The sequence below is a fragment of the Apis laboriosa genome, unplaced genomic scaffold, assembly GCF_014066325.1.
Source record: "Apis laboriosa isolate Shangri-la unplaced genomic scaffold, ASM1406632v1 scaffold23_cov150, whole genome shotgun sequence".
In the NCBI taxonomy this organism is placed as follows: domain Eukaryota; kingdom Metazoa; phylum Arthropoda; class Insecta; order Hymenoptera; family Apidae; genus Apis; species Apis laboriosa.
The window spans coordinates 4,274,418-4,295,664 of record NW_025222452.1 but is presented as its reverse complement, the minus strand read 5'-3'; the positions used below and the strand labels follow the sequence as shown (position 1 = coordinate 4,295,664).

Below are 21,247 nucleotides of genomic sequence, written 5' to 3'. Positions count from 1 at the left end.
ATTCGATCTCTAAAAATTCTCTAAAAATTAACCAACGAAATTATTCAAATATCGATCGATATTTCCTTTTCCAGAATGATATCGAGAGGATTGTTTGCAACGTCGCGTTTAACGTTTTAATCTCGATCGATGGAAAATGTATCGGTGGCGGCCGCGTGGGAATCGGGCTCGTTTATATTCAGAATCAAGGAAGGAACGGCGAGAAGTGTAAATCCCCGGATAATGCGGGAAAGTAGCTTTTCCCGGGCATATAGGCGGCAGTACATTGATAATGGGCCGCAGGTAGGTCAGCAACGAAGCGATAAAAGTTCCTCAAGAGGTTCCTCCTCCCCCTCCCCCTCCTTCCTTTCAGCGACACAACAATGCCCTGTTCAAGCCCTCCTTCACGGCCGGTTACGCTCTTCTCCACGGCTAGTAAATGACTTTCGTCTGGCAACCAACTTACCGCCTCGCTACCGTACCGTGATTCGCTTGAAAAGTTGACGTCAAAGCATTATCGAGACGCCGACAAGCACGTGTCTTGCGCGCACGTACTCGTAAAGAGAGTGACACCACCGCCCTCCCCTCTATTCGAAACTGATTGTTGATCAGGGAACCGCCCAACTTATCTCTCCTTAAAGATAACTCGTTCTTGGAAACTCTCGAGGAGGATGAAAGGGGAAAGAAATTACGTTGCGATTACGCGTAAAAAGAAAAGAAATTCGATAATAAATATCCCGTAAACGAGATATAAGAAATAATAATAAGATTGAGAACGACGAGTTTTCCGAGTTTTTATCTGGACGAATTGTATATAAAGCGTGCTAAGTGATGGATGGTTATGGAGGGTGTAGAGGGAAAAGAGGAAAATTGAGACGGACGATGGAGCGTCGAGAGAAAGAATTGAAGCGTATCTATCGTATCTATCTTTCTTTTTCCAATATATATATATATAATATATATACACACACATTATATTATACATTACATATATACACTTAACTTTGCATGAGATTTACGATTAAATTATCAAGTGAAGGAGGATGAAAAGGATGGTTGGATATCGATAGCAAGCTAATATATATACATGATAAGATGATATATACATATGATGATTGAAAGTATGGTCTAAGTCACAGAAAGTGAAATTGTTATGGTTTTCAGGGGTGGACAAGGCGTACGATGCTTAGGGATGCTTGGTCGAACGACGGTGGGAAAGGCTGGTGGCGATGGTGGTCTAGGTTGGGCGGATTGCTGGCGATGGCGACGGCCATTTCCTGTCTTGTTGCCCCGTTTCCGGGTGCCTCGGCCAATTCGGAAGCGAAGCGTCTCTACGACGACCTGCTGTCCAACTACAACCGCCTCATCCGCCCCGTTGGCAACAACAGCGATCGCCTCACTGTCAAAATGGGACTGCGCCTCTCCCAGCTCATCGACGTTGTGAGTAGACGACCCTCTCCCATCTAACCCGTTATTACGCCATATTATTGCGATCCTGCATTCCACTCACCTCGTTATTTAATTATTTATCGTCAACTTTTGCTTGATATAATAATAATTATTCCTTTCCTCCCTCGAACGCATATTCGAAATACGAATATGTTCGACTCAACGAGAATCGAAACACCCGGCGTTTGTTACTCACTTCGAATCGAGAGATTCATGGAACGTTGGGAAATGGGACGGACACGTATCTCCGTATGGACGGAGTCGCTCGTCCGCGCTACTTGCGGTTAGATAGAAGTTGAATTCCGGCTGTGTTTCCCAGCCCCGGAACCGGAACTAATTTACAGGCGGTGGCGAGCGATACGCATAGCGCTTGAGCCATTAATTGCCATAATCTGATCGCAAGCAATCAATCGTGTCTCGAGGTGGGCCGAGAGCTTCGCCTCGCGCCAACCTCTCTCTCTCTCTCTCTCTCCAACCTCCCGAGGTCATCTTCTCAGGATCGGATCAATGCGCTACAATTACGCGATTGTGTCCGACCCGAGCCCCCTCCTCCCTGTCGCATATAGGCGGCCCGCACCCACCATTGGGCGAGGGGAGGGAGCCGCATTGTCCTCCTTGGTTATTACATTCGTGTTACATGCTTATATAGCCCGGCCCCTGAATTTCAGCTGTAATTACCTCGATCGACGGTTGTCTATAGACTAAATATACGTGTTCCAAACCCTCCTCCTCCTTCCTCCTCCTCCTCCTCCTCCCCTCCGTTCAGACTATAATTAATTTGTTATCGGTCGGCCAGCCACACGAGGCTGCTCGTCCTCGCATTCGGTTATCATCAACCGAATATCGACGTTGTAATTTCACTAAAGGGAATGGGTATCCATTTTCTTACATGATTTTTTTGTTTGCTGTAAGGTGTATTTATTAAGAAAATGGGGGAGAAGGGTTTTTCTTTCCTTTCTTTCTTCCGATTTTAAGGTTGGCATTGCAAACGAGACAGAGACGGTGGAAGCTCGAAAGGGATTTGAAGATCGGACGAAACGATCGATCGGGAGGGAAAGAATTAATGTTGATTGGAGAGTGGGCAATAAGTAAGACAAGGCCGAAGATGAAAAAGAATGTCAGGAAAATCTGTCGGATCTTTTCGCGGATCCTTGATGGAAACGTGGGTGGGGGGAGGATGCGTTAAACTAGCCGAGTCGCGTAAAATAAACTCTCCTCGTTCTATGCAAAAGGAGGCGAGACCTAATTGTCGCGTTTATAGAGCGGCAAAGTTGCAAGAATTGGCCAACGTTATGCGATTAAATCTCTTTATCGTTGTTTGCTTCTCTGAAATCGAATTAAAATCGATCGAGGCGAGCGCGTTCAGAGGGAAAAAGAAACAATAATTAACGGACGGAACCCGGTTCGAACCGGTTTTATCGTGACGTGAAAATGACACGACAGCCACGCGTGGAAAACTTTTCTCCAACTGTAATTATCGCGCTCGTTCATCTACGCGAATTCCCCCCTTGGAACGACATTCTTGTTGCCCGATTCTACTTGGATGCGAATCGACAACGGGAGCCAAGCTCGAATTACGCGAGACGGTTGCAAGCGTTCGAGGAAGGAATAAATTTCGCCAAGCAATTTCATCTTTTACAGAATATTTTACACCAATTTGTTTAACCTTCGGCGAATTAATCGAGGAATTATTATATTTCCCCCGTCGAGGGAAGACAAATCTGTTGAAAAACTGTTCAGAGCTAAGATTTTCCGTTTCCACTTCCACCCAGACACGCACATTTCAAAGTGGACGAGAAATAATTCGTGAAATAATTCGATCACGAGGCGGGTGCAAGGAAGATTTTTAAACGAAGAGTCGGCAGAAGAATTTATTTGTCTTTTCATTTCCTCCGCGCGAGATATCCAACTGGGTGGCTGGTTTAACAAAAAAGGCTCGTTAACCGTGATCCCCTTGTGTGGGGATGATGCGCGTATTTCAATAACGATCGCGAGGCAAGGAATGAAACTCGTGGATACGGGTCGACCGTTCGTAATTTCTCCGCGACGTGGGAAGGAAAGGAGGCCACGGGAGGGAGGAAAGAAAAGAAAAAGAAAGGAGAAAAAGGGGCGAGTTAACGAGCGGTAAACTGGACGAACTACACGGGAAACCCATTTGGCGAAGCGTGGCGGTGACGATTAAAATAACAGTGGACAGTGGATGCCGGTGATTGTTGCACGCACGACGTTCCAAGACAACGACACGCGCGTATATATAAATATATATACACACACACACACATACGAAGCAGGCTCTCTTGAATCGGAATTGAAAGCTCGCAGTCCCCTATTGAACCGAGCATGATCGGGCTTTCAGAGTACGATCCCCTTTTCGACGACGTGGAATATCCGGTCGAATCGATTCTTACCACCGATGTTTCCCTCTTTCAGCCGTGGCCACTCTCCCCCCGTGTCACGCGACACGGCCAACGCCCACTTTTCACGGCCGACGAAAGCTTGGGAATCCGATCAATAATCGCAGGCTAACCGTGGCCGATTGTTTGCCACGCGTAAGTGGATGCACGATGGGACGCCTTTCCTTTCGTGTGTCCCACGTGTCGAATCCTCGACGGGAGAGATTTCGAGCACGGTTCTCGTCCACGCGCGTAAAAATGGGGATCGATAAAGAAGTAAGAATTTTCTAATAAGAATTTTCAACAGAGAGAGAAAGAGAGAGAGAGAGAGAGAGAGAGAGAGAGACTTTGAATCGTTTTTTAATCCCGTTTAAAAATTCAGAAAGAAGCGTCTCTGGCGATATAAAAGATAAAGCTCGCGATACGCGAAGAATTTGAACGCTTTGGAACGAATCGAACGGATATGGAAGGGAAGAGTGGCAATAGGTTAATGGATGTGGCAGGCGTACGAGGAGTACCGTGTCCCAGAAGAGCGACGAGGGTGAAACGACGAGGCGTATACCCATTATTTACACGGCCTCCTTTCTGAAAAAGAATGAAAGAAAAAAAAAAGAGGGGGAGGGGGACCACCTTCCCTTCGATCTTATAAAGATTAACGAGCCACGCCACGCGTATTTTTTTAACCGGGCAAAGAGTAAAGTAGCCCTCGCCACGAAATATCACCAACTCGGCTCGCTGTATCGCGAGGGGATTTCTCTCGCTGCTTTCGCAAACAAGCGCGCGGAAAATCGGGGCGAAAGGAGGAGGAGGAGGTGCTCCGTGAGATCGAGCAAATATTGTCGCTTCATATATGCTTTCTGGTATCCAGGCGGCGTAGAAAAACCACGATTAAACGCCGGATGCTTCGGTGGAATGTGAAAAAAAAAAAAAGAAAAAAAGAAAAAAAAAATAATCCGACGTGTCTCGTCAATGTTGATTTGTTCGAGTCGATGATTCGATTCGATCGATCGTGTCCTTTCGCATAAAGCGACGAGGTTTGCATCGATCGTACGAACGCGAGATGAGAGACAACGATCAATTTCGCGACGAGAAAGAGGAAAAAAGTAAATAAATAAATAAATAAAATACAACTAAAAAACGGATGACACGAATTCGAGGAAACTCGAAGAGGATTTGGACGAAGTCGAAAGTTGGAGGGGGTAAATCGGCAGGTAATCGGTGTGCAATCGGCATCGATGATCGAAGTGGTCCAATTAAAATGGAGGAAGGTGTAATTGAAGTGCGCGCACGGAACAAGGGGAAACGGTTAAGTCGTGTTAAAGCTGCAGAGAGAAACGATTTGACGGTTCGAAGGGCACACGGCCCTTCTTCTCGTGATTCCAATCCCTTCGTTTCTTCCAATTAAGCTTTCGCGATGCTCGATGGTTTTTCTTTTGGAGGGGGAGGAAAACGATTCTTCGATTTTCGCGATTATGACGGGAGGCCAAAAATTTGACGATCCTTTTTTTTTTTTTTTTTTTCTTTTTAAATTAGACACCTTTTTAAAACGACAGAATTTAATTGCGCCGGATCCCCCCCTCTCCAGATTCGCTTCTTGACGCGATGGACGATGACGACTTTAATTAAACGTTGGATGATTGGCCGCGTTTCGATTCTGTTTTCTCGAGAATTTATCAGGGGATCGGTAAGTTGTAACTATTTTCCCTCTCCTCTCTCTCTCTCTCTTGAATTTAATATTCATACGATATTGAATTTTAAAATAAAAAATTCGCCGACGAGCTCCCTCTCTAGGAAACTCGTTGGCCGAGGCGGATTAATCGACACTGGATTCCGACAATTTTCTAAATTAGTCCCCCTCCCCTCTGCTCTCCACGCTGATTGGATTACAGGAACGGGACAGAGCCCGGCCTCGCTTTCGGATAAACAATTAAACCGAAGCTCCGTTGTCGATCGCGTTAACATTAACCCGTGCAGCTGCGGAACTTGGGGGGGGGTGGAAGGGGGAGGTATATTTCGTCCCGGTAAATCGAACCAGGGAAATTACGCTTCTCGATCGAGTTAAATCGAACGAAGCGAAACGAAACGAAACGAAATCCCATTTTCCATATGTAAAGTAGTTTCTCGAAGGAAGGGAGAGGAGAGGGATTTTAGGGACGCGACGCGAATAAGGATTCGCTCGATATTCATCGAGGTTGATCAAAAATGAAAAATCACAATGAAATGGATGAAGAAATTTTTTATCTCTCTCTCGTATGAGAGGCTTCTGTTCAGAACAGAAGGGGAAAATTATCGAGGGAAACGAGCGATCTCCTCTTTCTACGATTTTTCATCGAGGTGTCTACGATTTTTCATCGAGGAGGAGGGAGGGGGAAGCGAGACTCGTTTAATTCGTTCCTCCATCACTGTCAATTAGCTCGTGTTTCGTCCCGCAGTTAGGTCTCCTCGCGATATACACCCCTCGGCCGAGATACATCGGTGATTCGAAGAGACAGGAACGGTTGTTAAGGTAACGTTACTCGCGGTGGATCGTGTTCCTTCGTCGTTATCACCCCCTTCGCGATAACGAAGACTTTTGCTCGTTAGGATCGGGTGGAGGAAGTTGCTTCGACAGCGATTCGACCGTGGTTTAAGGACCGCCGGGTAGAGTATAATAATGGCCAACCCTGTTGGTTCAAGGGACCGATCTCTTAAATCGACTCGATTCCGGGTAAATTCGCTTCGATAAATTTCTATCCGTTGAAAATTCGGAATGTTTAGTATCTCGTGTCGGGTCGACGCTTGGATAATTGGATCGGTTGAATCTTTTTGTAAAAAAAAAAAAAAAGAAGAAAGAAGAAAGAAGAGAGAAGAATTTGAAGGATAACGGCAATAATCTGGTATTATCTCGTTCGGTTAGAATTTAATCCATAGTCGGTGAAAATTGTTTCGTTGAACTTGCCTACGTATCCAATAAAACTTCGAAAATCGTCTTACCGCTCGTCGCATCGCTTAAAACGAGCCAACAGCGTTCGATCAAAGTTCACGAAAGTTTCCAAAATATTGTTCGAAAACCTTGTCATTCGTTGCCCGTAGTTTCCAAGTCAATTTTAAGTTTGACGCGGAGTGTGTCGAGGATAACGTGAAATTTGCATAAAATTGTCAGAGGGAAAGAATCCTTGATCGAACGCATTCGTCCGTTAATAACGTAATCGCGAGCGAAATTTATCTCGTCTTTGAAATCAAAAAAAAAAAAAAAAAAAAAAGAAAAGGAAAGGAAAAAAATAAACTCTCGACTATTCCTCTCGGTTCGAAAGAAATCCTCGACTCTCGTTGGATAAAAATTACTCGTGGTTTCGTGTTCCCCGGAGCATCGAGAGAGGCTGGGATAATTGGCGAATACGGTTCTAAATCGCGCATAATTAACACGGCGAGCAGTCATTTCCTGCCTTATTACCGGTCGACGTGAATAATTCAATTTCCCCTCGGCCCTCATAGGTGACTGATCTCGGCCTAATCCCGATGATTAAACGCGATTCCAGTCATTTCTGACGCGGTCGCGTAGACGGCAAACGGGTTAAGGAACTCTGGAACCGGAGGAAATTCCTAGGAAGATTGCAAACATTTTGCCAACACGAACAACCAGCCAACCACGAGCAAAATAGAAGCTATTTATTGTTCACTGGTGGAAAGAAGATCTGATTAATTTGAAAGGAAACGCCTATTCTCATCATGATATCCATTACAATAATAATAATTCAAAACGACGATCTGTATTCGAAGCGTTAGAATCCAGAGAATTCTAACGTATCGATATAAAAATTTTCTTATCACGTTTCGTAACGATAATTTAATTTACAAACTAATAATTTCGAAATAATTAATTAGTTTCGAAAATCGTCTCAGTCTTTTAGGACGATTATCCTAATAAATGGAAAATAATTTACAATTTTCGTATTACCCGTGCAGCGTCAGGATCGTGAACAAAGTGGAGATAGGCGAAGGCCCCGAGAGATTTCTTTCCACCAGTGAACAATACCAGAAGTAGCAGAATCGAAAATTGATTCCTTTTCGAAAGAGAGGCTCGATCTTCCACGATGAAGAATCGAGGGCGGGGAGATAAAAATGTTGCTCCTTCCTCCATACAAAATAATTACACATTTTCCCTTACTTTTTTTCACCGGTGACTAACCTCCCTAATTGCGATAGTTAAGCTCGCAATTCTGGCGATCTCTGGCAGAAGAGAGACAGAGAGCGGGAGAGAGAAAGAGAGAGAGAAAGGGAAAAAGTGGATATTACGAGCTGGCTGGTCGAGTGGTTTTCATGCTCGAGTCGAGATTTTCTTCGCGTCCCTCGTTTCGAAACAACGCCGTTGCCGGAATATTCTCTTCTCGTTTAATTTATTTATACGGTGGCTCGATAAGTGGTCGCCGATCGAAAGCCCCGACCAGACTAGACCGATCTGTTCTCGGTTAATTAAATTTCGCCCAGTTTTCACGAGCTCGTTGATAGCTGGGACGGCGGTGGGGGATCGTACCCTCCGCCAGCGCAATTACGACCCGTGTAATTTTCCACGAAAATTTTCCACGATGAGAAATCCCTCGACGACCACCGTTTAATATTAATACGCAACTTGATACGCGAAAAATTGAACAATTCTCCTAGTTTTCTCGAGACGAAAAATATCCAAAGGGATATGGATTCGCGTTAACCAACGAGGAGAATACAACCAACAGGAGGAGACAAAGTTAGAGAATACGATTCTTTTGTCCTTTTGCGTTACACCCCTCGTTAAACCGCTTATTAAAAACCGACTCTTTATTAGAGGAGAGCGATTCCCCATCGAATCGGGTCACGATAGAATCGCGATCGTTGGTCGAAAGTTTGACCAGTTGCTTGGATAAACCGACCTCTCTCTCTTCGCTTCGAGAGTCACTCGTCTTCTCGCGATCGTCCCCACCCTACCTAGACTCCGTTCGTTCCTTCGAGTGTTCTCGATTTGTTCTTGTTTCTATCGTTCCCTTCCAGAACACGATCCTCGACTCGAATCGTCCTTTTCTCGAACGATTCTCAAAAAAAAAAAAAAAAAGAAAAGAGAATTTATCTCCCCACCTACGGAAAGAAAACGAAAGAAAGATCCTTGGATCGGTAATTTCCTTCCGTTGGTTAGAGGAGAGGTTGGCTAGGATCGGATCGGATCGAGCGGCGGAAAGAAAAGCGCGGTGGGCCAACGCCGCGCCGCCAACAATGCGCGATCGATATCAGCACGTTTTGGGCCGCGCGGCTGCTCACCCTTGGCGCGGAAGGTGCGCGCGCGAGTACGCAAAATTGATGACGGTGTACCGACAGATCGGCGAGATTCGAGGGAGAGTCGAATCGCCCTCGCCTCTCTTGTTACCGGCCACTTCGGGTAATTAAGTTTCCTGTAGTTTTCACAGGCCAGTGGCCACGGCCTGGTCGTCGCCACTGGGATCCAATCGCCGTAACTGCCGGCCGCAACTCCTATCGAGGGTATCGAGCGACCCCCTCCCCCTCCCCCGGAAATTAGAACCCTTTGCCTTTCCTCCTTCCATTTTCTTCTCCCTTCTCTCTTCTTTTCCATCCTCGGAGGGAATTTCGAATCGGGATTTTTTCGAAGATCCCAACGATATAATTTGTTTATTGATCAGAGCTTTGAAAGAGTTTAATAATAAAATTGTTGATTCGTTTATTTTCGGTTAATAATAATCAGTGGAAGTTTGTATTATTTCTGCGGCCTCTCGCGAAATACGAGAGTCCTATTCTCGTTCGCGCAACTATACTCGTAACTATACTACAATGACCGAGTTATTCTATTTGCCCGGCCCGTGGCTGTTTTATTCCACTTGTCCGACTATAACCGTACAACCGTTTACCTTACAATGACGGACTTGCTCCATTGTTGGTCCATAACCGTTTTCATTTCGCTCGTCCGCCGTATCCACTTGTCGGGATTATAAACGAAACGGATTATTACTTGCCGATTAAATTTTATTTTAACGCGAAATGCGATGCCTCGGTTCGTAGATTCGACTTTTTTTTTTTACAAATACCATTCGATTCGATTCGATTCGATTCGAGGGATCGATGTTGGCGTACCGCAGAAAAGGAGTTAGCTCGCGTCTCGCGAGTTAAGCTCGGGAAGAAACTTTGCCTCAAAGCACGTTCTTGATCCGTTGGAACAGGAGGGGAAGGATAGGAATGGAACGATCCAACCTATTACGCGACAACCGGCAACCGTCGAGCATTCTCTTCGATCCCGTCGCGGCTTTGTCATCAGTCAGAGGCGAGCGTTGCTCCTCTTTATAAGTCGTCGTTCGATCTCGCGTCCCCTCCCCTTTCGTCTCGCGTACCCGGTGACCCACAAGTCGGAGTTATTATCGGTGTCCAAAGGAATGCAGGGGGGAAGGAGGAGGAGGGAGAGGGAGAATGGAATTGTTTTCTGCGCCGTTCGTTCGATCCTGCGCCACGGAGACACTCGTCGAGTCGTACATGCATGTGTACAAGAATAATCGGGAACAGAGGAGTATAGGACTTTGCTCGATCGAAGGTACGCGTGTAACTTGGAAATATTTTTCTCCGTTGCAGAAGCATTCCTATTTCTTCATCGTGTAATATCTGTAAAATTCGTGTAGCGTTACGTATATACACGAGTGATCTCTTTCGAATTAGAGAAAAGATATAATTCGCGAGGAGTATTTCGTTCAATTCCAATCCAATGAGTTAATATCGGTGTTCAAAGGAATTGGACTCTGCTCAAACGAAGATAGGTGTATATTTGGAAATATTTTTCCTCGTTATAGAAGCTTCTCTCTATTCCTCCATCGTGTAATATCTCTAAAATTCGTGTAGCGTTACGTATATACACGAGTGATCTCTTTCGAATTAGAGAAAAGATATAATTCCAGTTCAATGAGTAATATCGATGGACTCTGTTCTATCGAAGATACGTGTATTTGGAAATCTTTTTTTTCGTTATAGAAAATTTTCTCTTTTTCCATCACGTATACACGAGTGTCACAATTAAAAGATTCGCGAGGAGTATTTCGTTCCAATCCAATGAATTAATATCGGTATTCAAAGAAATTGGATTCTGCTCAAACGAAAATAGGTGTATATTTGGAAATATTTTTCCTCGTTATAGAAGCTTCTCTCTATTCCTCCATGTAATGCCTCTAAAATTCGTGTAGCGTTACATATATACACGAGTGACCTTTTTTTTTTAATTAAGTAGAAAAGACATAATTCCAATCCAATGAGTAATATCGATGAACTCTGTTCTATCGAAGATACGCGTGTATTTGGAAATCTTTTTTCCTCGTGTAATATCTCTATTGGAAATCTTTTTTCTCGTTATAGAAACTTTTCTCTTTTTCCATCGTGTATACACGTGTCACAATTAAAAAATTCGCGAGGAGTATTTCGTTCAATTCCAATCCAATGAGTTAATATCGGTATTCAAAGAAATTGGATTCTGCTCAAACGAAGATAGATGTATATTTGGAAATATTTTTCCTCGTTATAGAAACTTTTCTCTTCTTCCATCGTGTATACACGAATGTCACGATTAAGTAGAAGAGACTCGTCAAGAGTATTTCGTTCAATTCTAATCCAATAAGTTAATATCGGTTCTACTCGATCGAAAATACGTGTATTTTGGAAATCTTTTTCCCCGTTAGAGAAGCTTCTCTCTGTGTAATACTGTGAAATTTATGTAACGTTACGAATACACGAGTGATTTCTTTCGAATTAAGTAGAAAAGACATAATTCCAATCCAATGAGTTAATATCGGCGTGCAAAGGAATGGAATTGGATTCTGTTCGATAAAAGGTACGCGTGTATTTGGAAATCTTTTTCCCCGTTAGAGAAACTTTTCCCTATTCTTTCATCGTGTAAGACCTGTAAAATTCGTGTAACATTACGAATACACGAGTGATTTCTTTCGAAAGTAGAAAACACATAATTCCAATCCAATAAGTTAATATCGGTTCTGCTCGATCGAGGATACGTGTATTTGGAAATCTTTTTCCTCGTTATAGAAACTTTTCTCTTCTTCCATCGTGTATACACGAGTGTCACGATTAAGTAGAAGAGAGGAGTATTTCGTTCAATTCTAATCCAATAAGTTAATATCGGTTCTACTCGATCGAAGATACTTGTATTTGCAAACCTTTTTCCCCGTTAGAGAAGCTTCTCTCTGTGTAATACTGTGAAATTTACGTAATATTTATGTAACGTTACGAATACACGAATGATTTCTTTCGAAAGTAGAAAACACATAATTCCAATCCAATAAGTTAATATCGGTTCTGCTCGATCGAGGATACGTGTATTTAGAAATCTTTTTCCTCGTTATAGAAACTTTTCTCTTCTTCCATCGTGTATACACGAGTGTCACGATCAAGTACAAAAAGACTCGCGAGGAGTATTTCGTCCAATTCCAATCCAATGAGTTAATATCGGTGTTCAAAGGAATTGGACTCTGCTCGATCGAAGATACGCGTGTATTTGGAAATCTTTTTCCTCGTTAAAGAAACTTTTCTCTATTCTTCCATCGTGTAAGACCTGTAAAAAGTATATACACGAGTAATCATTTTCGAATTAAATAGAAAAGACGTAATTCCAATCCAGTTAATATCAAAGGAATGGAATTGGACTCGAAGATAGGCGTCAGAGTTGGGCATTAACCCAAGTTGAAAAAGTAACTGGTTAATTAAAAATTTCGAACAAAGTCTTTACTTTAAGTAATTACTTATTTAAAACGCTCGAACAACATTTATTCTATATCTGTTACAATCCGCTTTTCGTACAACCTCGGTTTGCCATTGCAATTATCCGCGATTATTATTATTGTCTTGAGCAATTAATAAATTATCATTAAACTAACCTTACTCGTAACTATTAAATTTTCCCCATCGCTGGTATACTTGGCGTTTTATATACTCGGAGATCTTTTCTTTCCTCTTCGCGTACTTTGAATCGCGCAGCATTACACATCGTTTCGAATCGTTCGGATCAAATATAGGTATCTTGCCACGCGTTACGTATCTCGAATCGTACACGCGAAATGTTACATATACTCAATAGCAGGGGAAACCTGATCCGAATACGTTGATTCGAATCGCGAAGTGGAGCGAATCTGGCACGGGTCAGACATGCGTAGAACGGCGCGCGTATCTTATCTGCTGCAACGCGCGCGTTAAATCTTGGCCGCTTAACGCGGTGGAATCGAAGCTCGAACAAGGGGAGGCTTTTTCCCACGCGGTGGAAACTCGATCGATCTCGGCTCCAGTCGAGTCGTTCAATGAGAATGCAACGAGAATACCTCGGCCCAGCCAGGTGAAAGCCAGGGATCTCGGGGGTCTGCGTGAGTCGAGAGAATTTTGGATCGAAAGGGTGAGAAGGAGAAAAGCGACGGATTTTTCACTGTTTGCGCAATCTTCAAATAATAATCCATTCAAATTTATCTTCGAATCGCTTACACGCGCCGCGTACGTATTCTTCGCGTATTCTGTCGTGGATTACGCTCGTGGATCTCGCGAGGGTATGGATTCGTGGAAAACCCTTTGCTTTCGGAACGGAGTCGCGTAATTATCGGTGTAACCTCGATTGCGCTTCTGCTCGCGGTGAATGGGCGACGAATTAACACTGTAAATAAAACCGTAGTTTTCTTTTCTCGTGCCGCGTTCTCTCTCTCTCTCTCCCCTCTCTGAAGAGAAAACTTCGGTCAGTGCCAGATTCGTCGGCATCGCGTCGAAAAGATTCCAATCAGTTTCAAAAAGTCCAGCGATGACTTTTCTTTTCTTTTTTTTTTTTTTTAAAGAAAATCTTACCAAGTCGTATTCTCGAGTTGTTCCATCCCTTCGTCTCGAAAAACCCTTGTCATCGTCCCCTTGTCGTCAAGAAAAATATTAACGTGCGAAAAAAGTGAAACGGAACGACTCGTTGGCGGAAACGGAGAAAGAGAGAAAAAAGAGAGAGAAGAAAAACGTAATAGCGGTTGTTGGTGATGTTGGCTGCAACCTTGTCTCTGGAATACGTTCTCGCAGAAACGTTATCCGGGCAGAGGGAGGCAGGCAGTGATTTAAAGCAAAAGCAGGGGCGCTCGAGTGGCAAAATACACGGTAGTTAGGTTGCGTTAGGGGGAGAGATAGTCGGAGGAGGAGAGGGAGAGGAAAAAGAAAAAAACGAGGAGGAAAAGCGCATTAAAGATAAGACCGCGGAGCGCGTATCTCGGCAATGAGCGCGCATCCCTTTCTTCCGTGGGTGTATCGTGGACTCGTGGGGAGGGACTGGAGGATATCGATTTTCGCGTAAAACCCGCTATCTTCTCTGTTGACAACCAACAGGGAGGGGTCGAAGATTTCTAGCGGCGATCCTCGAACAGATTCGTTGGACACCTCGTTCTCCTCTCCTCTCGTCTCCTCCTTTTTTTTCACGCCTTATCGCGTGGACCGAGAAGAGATTTTCAAAAGGAGGGAGAGAGAAAGGAGGGGAAGAAGAAAAAAAGGAAGGAAAGAAAAACACGTCTCGAGCACGCGTGAAACGCAGTGCGCTGGATGTGCGGGGACGGGGTGAGGGTGAGATCGTAGATCCTCCTCCTCCCTGGATTTTACGGCCCTCTACCTTTCCCTGATTATAGTTTTCTTATCGATGCGCGGCCACCTGCTAGCTTTTACGACCTCTCCCCCCTCCCCCTTTTCTCCCTGACGACTTTTTTCTTTTATTGGTTTTCTCAAATGGGCCACCTTTCTCCTCCCTTCCTTCCCTCCGTTGCGCGAGATCGAATCCCTTTGCTTTGTTTTATATATATATATATATGCACGAATGATACGAATTAATACGAATAATACGCGTTGCTCAAACAATCACTATTCATCATCATTTCGAATTTACCTTGACTAAATCGAAATAATTTGTAATAATAATAATAATAATAATAATAATGATTAATTCCACGATGACGATAATTCACGCCAATTCACGTCCCGGGAGACAAGGAAACGCGGGGGTGGAAGGGGTGAAGGAAATGGGGTCGTAAATAAAATTCACGGGGGCGGCGTAAAAAGTATCGCGTCGTAAAGGAGGGGGAGGGGATAGTAAAATAAAGACAAATATCCCCGTGAAAAGTTTCGACTCTCTCTCTCTCTCTCTCTCTCTCTCTCTCTCTCTCTCTCTCTCTCGTGGGGGAAGAGGAGGAAGTGGTAAGACGCTAAGGAAAAGGGGTTAACCTAGGATTTCTATCGTTTTATGCACAGTGGTTGGCGTTATGACGAGCCGCCTCGTGTATCAACGTGGTATCAACATTTGTTCACATTGGTTTGCTCACGGAGGAATTTCTCTCTGTTCGAATCTGTATCGAACCGAGGGGTTAAAAATTAGCTGTTGCCTTCCCTTTATACGGCGTGCACAGTTCGCCGTTTGGACAGTTTCCATCCGGCTGTTTATCCGGATGGACCTGTGGAACGGACAAATAGAACTCCATCCACTGGCGCTCTTTCATTTTTCAGAGCGCGTGGATAAATATAAAGGAGATACGGATTATTCCGGTGATTAATTTCGCCGTTTCAAAATTAATAAACGGTAATTCACTACGTTTCGGATCGGATAAAATAATTTCTCTCGGCCGAGAGGTGGCGAAAGAGAATTTCCGCGAGAATTTACAAACACGTACGTTTCTGGAAATCGGATGATGAAATCAATTATTTCATTTTTCGCCAAAACGTAATGTTCAACGTTTGTTGTCCAACGTTCGATGAAATGGAATCGTAATTCGACGAAGCTTCGAAAGTTTGAAACCGATTTAACAAGAGTGATCTTTCCCCCCTCCTCTTTCTACTCTCCTCCCTTTCTCTCCCTTTATTTAATAAAACTCCGCGACACGTCAAAATTTTCCCTCGTAAATCGCGATAATCCACGTCTAGTCGACCATCCCTTTCCTAAAGATGAAACTTTACTCGTTTCTCGAGCAGTTCGTAATTCGCAAACACCGTCGTTGAAATCGACGCAAAAAATACGGTATCCGGGAAAATCGCGGTGAAGGAAACTCGAGGGCGCCTCGCTATGCCATAACGTCGTTTAAAGAATCGCTTGTCCCAATAATCGGCCATCCCGAATTCTCCTCGTATCGCCACAATTTCGAAACGGTATCCTCTATCGTAATTGGTCATACTTTGACGATAATAATAATATATCCTTCTCTTGGAGGGAGAGTTCTCGTCGCTTCGAAGTTGCATCCCGCGAAGTTGGCCGGTCGTGCGGAATAAAGGATCCTTTCTCCTCAAAGGAAAGGTTGGCCGTGGTTTCGGGCGGAGTTTCGAGCCGGAATCGATTTACACGCGTCGCGGGGAGGGAAGAAAGTTTTCGGCTCGCTTGATCTAATTCGTCGGTAACTAAATTTCGTATCCTCGATTAGAGAGCGGTGAGAATGGAAGGGGAAATGAACGCGAATGCACGCCATCATTTCCACGGATATTTTCCGACCGGCGGGGATAACATGTTTGAGAAAGCGGTTGAAAAGGAGGAACCCCTTTTCGCCAAGATTCAGAGGAGGGGATCTATCTCTTCAATATTCCACGGTGTCGGCGCGGTATATTAAACGAGCCGGAGCCTTCATCCTTGGAACGTAATCTGCATATGTATTTCAAATTCTGAGCTGACGCGTCAAACAACAATCTGCATATGGATCGCGGTATTAGTATGGATCCCCAGCTTGCCGGCCCCGTTAAATAATTACGTGCATTGTTTCGCGAAGCGAAAGGGAAGGGTGGGGAGAGGGGGAAGGGAGGTCGAAGGTGGCTGGCAAATTAACCGCGTTATCGGTTCGAACGCGAATCGTTCGATCGAATGTGAACAACGAGCGTTGAGAAAGGAAACGTTGCGCAGATCATCCGTCAATGGGGGGGCGAAAAAAGTAGAAAATGAAAAAATGCCGACGGCATCGTTGCACGCTCGATCAAAGCGTTTCGAAACATCTTAAAAACTTTCTTAAAAAATTGCGTTTTGCCAGTTTTGCTCCGTTTCTTAACGTTGAATGCGTTGAACGCATTCCCCCCTTCCTCTCGTCATAATAATAAATACCTTGTTCCAACTGAATGAAGAAGATGATTCTAGATATCTAGATCGTGTCGCGTCTTTCTCCTCGCGATTTTTCATCGAAAATCTGAATTTTCATTTTCTACCTCCCTTCCTCCAATCGAACATCCTCGTGGAGAGTTAAGAAAGTTAAGAACGACGGGATGATCCGTCATCGGATAAATTGCAGCCAAGTTTCGTCTCATCGATGGGCAGAGAGAGAGAGAGAGAGGGAGCGAGGGATGAAGGGGGATAAAAAAAAATACTAATAGAAGCAAAGTCTGGTAAAGTTTGTTGGCGCCAGGGAGGAGGCGAGGGGGGTGCACGCGTGCTATATAGACCGCGATACGCTCGAACGAGCGCGGCAGCCACTAATTAACCCGGTCTTTAATTACTGCCGGCGCTTAGCATCTCGACCGCGGATGCTCGCCGCGTGAAATCGGGTGGAACGATGCCGGTCGCGGCATTAGCCTCTCCTTTACCACGCGCGCGCACACGTACACATATACACGCGCGCGAAAGAAGGCGCGGCTGCGCCCAAGATAAAGAGGAAGGATGCGCTTCTCCTTGGCCGCCTAGCTCGTGCCCCTAGGAGGGTGGGTGTTGAACCGTATCGTGGTGGCGATCGATCGGCCAGTAGCAATGTAACTAGCAATTGCAACTTGCTCTGGAGTAAAGAACCGTGACGTATTATTGGAAAAACGTGTGCACGTAAATCGTGGTTTCACCGATTGTGTTAAGATTTCTTTTTAAAATTCTTCTCCCCTTTCACGAACTTGGTCGTTGATCGACGAAGATTAATCGAGGGAAGAGGAATTAGAAGAAGCGTTTAACAATCGAGTTGAAACAATCGAGGGATGAAGAGGCCTTTCATCTCGTCTTCTCGATCTTAGAAAGTATCTTCGAGTTTGATGAACAACAATCCCTTAATTAACGGCTACATTGAAAGCGTTTGTTTGCTCGATATCAACAACGTTCCTCTTTCTCTCGCGGTAAGAGAGAGGATAGATTCTTTTTTAGAAATATTCTTCTCGTCGTTTGGGAAACGAGGAGGAGGAGGTTAACTTTCAGAGAACAGAAATTCCATCGATCGATGAACTCCTTCCCATTCATTTTTTTGAAAAGTCATTTTGACGAGGAGATATAGGGGAGGAGGGGAGAGGAGAGATGCGGCATCTGGGAAAACGCGTCGCGTATCGATTGCTGATCCCTGGGACGGGATTACCGCGAGATAACGAGGTTAACAATAACCGATCGCCCGCGATTCCTGCTTTCAATTTGCACGGCTGACAGCGACAGCGTACCGCGTGAATATGCAAATGAAAAAAGTTTGGCGCGAGTTGGAAGTTTCTTTCCGTTCGTTCTCGACCATTTTCGGGGGAGGGGAGGGTGCGGAGGGAACTTGGAGGAGGAGGAAATGTCGAAACGCGGCCGTCTTTCGATAGACGCTCGCTTTCCATCTCGGCGAAACTTAGCGGATTCCCCGCGAAACCGAATTCCTCCTGAAAAGAAACTTTCCCCTTCCGTTTGAATTCTCCCGATTCTTTCTTATTTAACGGAACTGGAACCTACTGGACCGCGAAATTAATAAACCGCGGAAGGAGAGAAGCAATTACGACTCGAATTCGACTCGCGTTCGAAGTCATCACGATCGATAAAGATCGATCCGTTGTAGAAAAAGGCTCTCGCTACAAGTTGGAATTATTGCGGCAAAAATCCTGTAATAAAAACGCACCATCGAGGGGAATCGCAAGTTATCGATATATATAATTAAACGGAAAATATTCTTGAGAGAGGGAAAAGAGAAGAGAAGAAGAAGGGAAGAGAGATGAGAAGAAATAGGGGGCGCGGTCGTGGCGCCACTCCCCGCCGAACTGATTTAAGGGTGGTGGCGCGCTTTCGAATAACGCCGTCATTATCGCAGTTAACAGGCATTATCGCCTCTAATCAGAAGTATATTTATCGGACGGGGTGGGGTGGGAAGTGGGGGGGAGGGTGGGTGGACGTAACCGCGGACGAAGGGTGGAAACGAGCGGCCGTCGCCCGGTCGCCACGCCCGTTATTATTTCACCGTGGGGCGCAGTTGTAAAAGCGACGTGCAGCTGCAATAGCTGCCGCCGTTTGGCCGTCCGTGGAGTCGTTGCAGCCGGGAGTGCAGCAACCGCGGTTCGATGACCCTCGGTCGGATTGCAGCGGCGACGCTCTCGCGCATCGATACGCCTCCATATTCTCCCGACAAAAGTAACGTCGAAACGTCTGCCCCTCTCTCTCTCTCTCTCTCTCTCTTTATTTCTATCCGGCAAATTTTCCATTACGCTCGAAGCGTGTTGGGGGCCGTTATCCGGGACGGTGGAGGGGGAGGGATACAGGCAAAGGGGAGTATTACACGCGACTCATTCGGCGATAAATAAAAGGAGCCATCGGAGGTGGAGAGGAGTCTGGTATCGTATCCCTTCCCTCCCAAGAGGAGGAACACGGTTTCCACGATGGTTTCGCGATAGTAATCTGTTTGACTTGTTGTGTCGTAATCGAGTTATTCCATCTTATTCCGTCCAATATTGACTTTTTCCATTTGTTTGGATATCGTTTCCGGCCATCGACCAGACTCGTACAATATTATTTACAGCAGTTGGAGATTTTCGAATAATACGTACGTTTTTATATATATACGATTATATTCGATTTACACTTGGATCAGTTTTAATATTATTTTTATTATCAGTTATTATCATTCGAGGATGAAAACGGGGCGAGGGGATTGCTTTGCGTCGAGGCTTATTTGTCGGGCGGATCTCAGGGGGGAGGGGATGTTTTTACGAAGGCGGGAGGGAAAGCTGGATGAAAGCTCGCTCGAGGAAACGGTGTATAAAACACTTATTCGAAAACTGGTGTTGATGCAGCGGCGTACGGTGTGCGTTCTATAAAACGATTTCCCAGAGATCGCGCTATAAAACGATGGCTCGTAAAAGCGGTTTGGAAGATGTCCCGGAAAATGTGATCTCGCGACATGCTGTACGATCGCTAACGAAATTCTTAACAAAGGGTTCGACGTGTTTCCCTCTTGTTTTACGACGCATCGACGATGCATAAAAAGGGGATAAAAAAAGAGTCGGAAGGACTTTGATAGGACTTTTTTCTTTTCTTGCTTTCTTTTTTCTTTTTCTTTTCTTCGATATCGATCCTTAAAATTTCGTTCCAACGAAATTGATCAAAACAATCTCGCCGAATTTCGTTAAAGATAAATTTTCCCCGAGTTTTTTTTCCTCTCTTCTCTATTTCTATTTTTTTGAATTCATCGAGAGAAAAGAAAGACAGTGGAACGGTTAAAAATCCCGTCAACCGGGATATCGTTGTTCTCAGAAGAGAACTTTCACTTTTGCGCCTTATCATCGTGTTGTTTGAAACTTCGATGCGAAAGAATTTACCCTTGCCTTTTTCCCCCGATTCACGATTCAATCGGTTGACGCGAATCGAATTTCTGTCGAAGGATAAAATTTATCGGCCCACTCTCAGATCCATCCTTTCTCTCTCTCTCTCTTTTTTTTTTTTTCCTTTTTTCGAATCGATCGAAAGTTAATACGAGAGGGTAAACAAAATCAAGACAAAAGAGAGAGAGAGAGAGAGAGCGAAAATTATCACTGGATAAAAGAGTCCAATGGACCGCTCTTTCAGGCCACTCTTTTTTTAAAACTTTCATTAACAAATTAATCCCTCCAGCCCCCTCTTCTCTCCGGATCAGGGAAAGTTGATAGATACGTTTGAACACACCCTCGACATTTTTCTCTCTTTCTCCCTTTTGTTATTCGGCGTTAATCGATCGTGCCATCTCGTATCAGACTAAATATCTATTTCAATTTCGTTCGAACAATGGGACGTGCGAAAAATCGATAATTTTTTAATTAAACGGGGCAACAGTGACACGAGATCGATAATAACCTCCCCCCTCTTGATGAATATCAAACAGAAATTTACCTATACCCGTTAAAATAGACGCGTTTTTGGATTACGATACCGATTTGGACCACGACACTCGTAACAAGACTTAAGAAGAGAGAGAGAGAGAGGGGAAGTCGACGCGTGTTGAATTGCTCGTGGTAAAATCCTCTCGTAAATGCGGATAATGTTTGTGTAGAAACGTTCCGCTCGTCTGCATTATGCAGCGGTTTCATGCGGCGTTAATTGATAGTACATTTAATTACGATCCGTTTAGTTGGGCGGGTTGCTCGTTTGGCAACAACCTCATCAGCCTCATCGGGTCGATATTGGCGCGAGCATTATTTTGACGTAGACCACGTCGCGCGTGAAAGGAAGATAGGAAGAGGGGGCGCATAAATAGAATAAGAAAGAAAACTCGCTT

At 44.6% G+C, this 21,247-nt stretch overlaps 1 protein-coding gene across 1 annotated transcript in view; it reads left to right on the top strand.

The window, feature by feature from the left end:
* LOC122713378 (acetylcholine receptor subunit alpha-like 1) overlaps positions 1-21,247 on the top strand; it is a 107,528-nt gene that overhangs the window by 40,087 nt on the left and 46,194 nt on the right. Inside the window, exon 2 of the mRNA XM_043933755.1 lies at positions 1,144-1,419. Coding sequence (XP_043789690.1) covers positions 1,162-1,419 — 258 coding nt within the window. The 5' untranslated portion in view covers positions 1,144-1,161. The remainder of the gene's footprint in view (positions 1-1,143; positions 1,420-21,247) is intronic.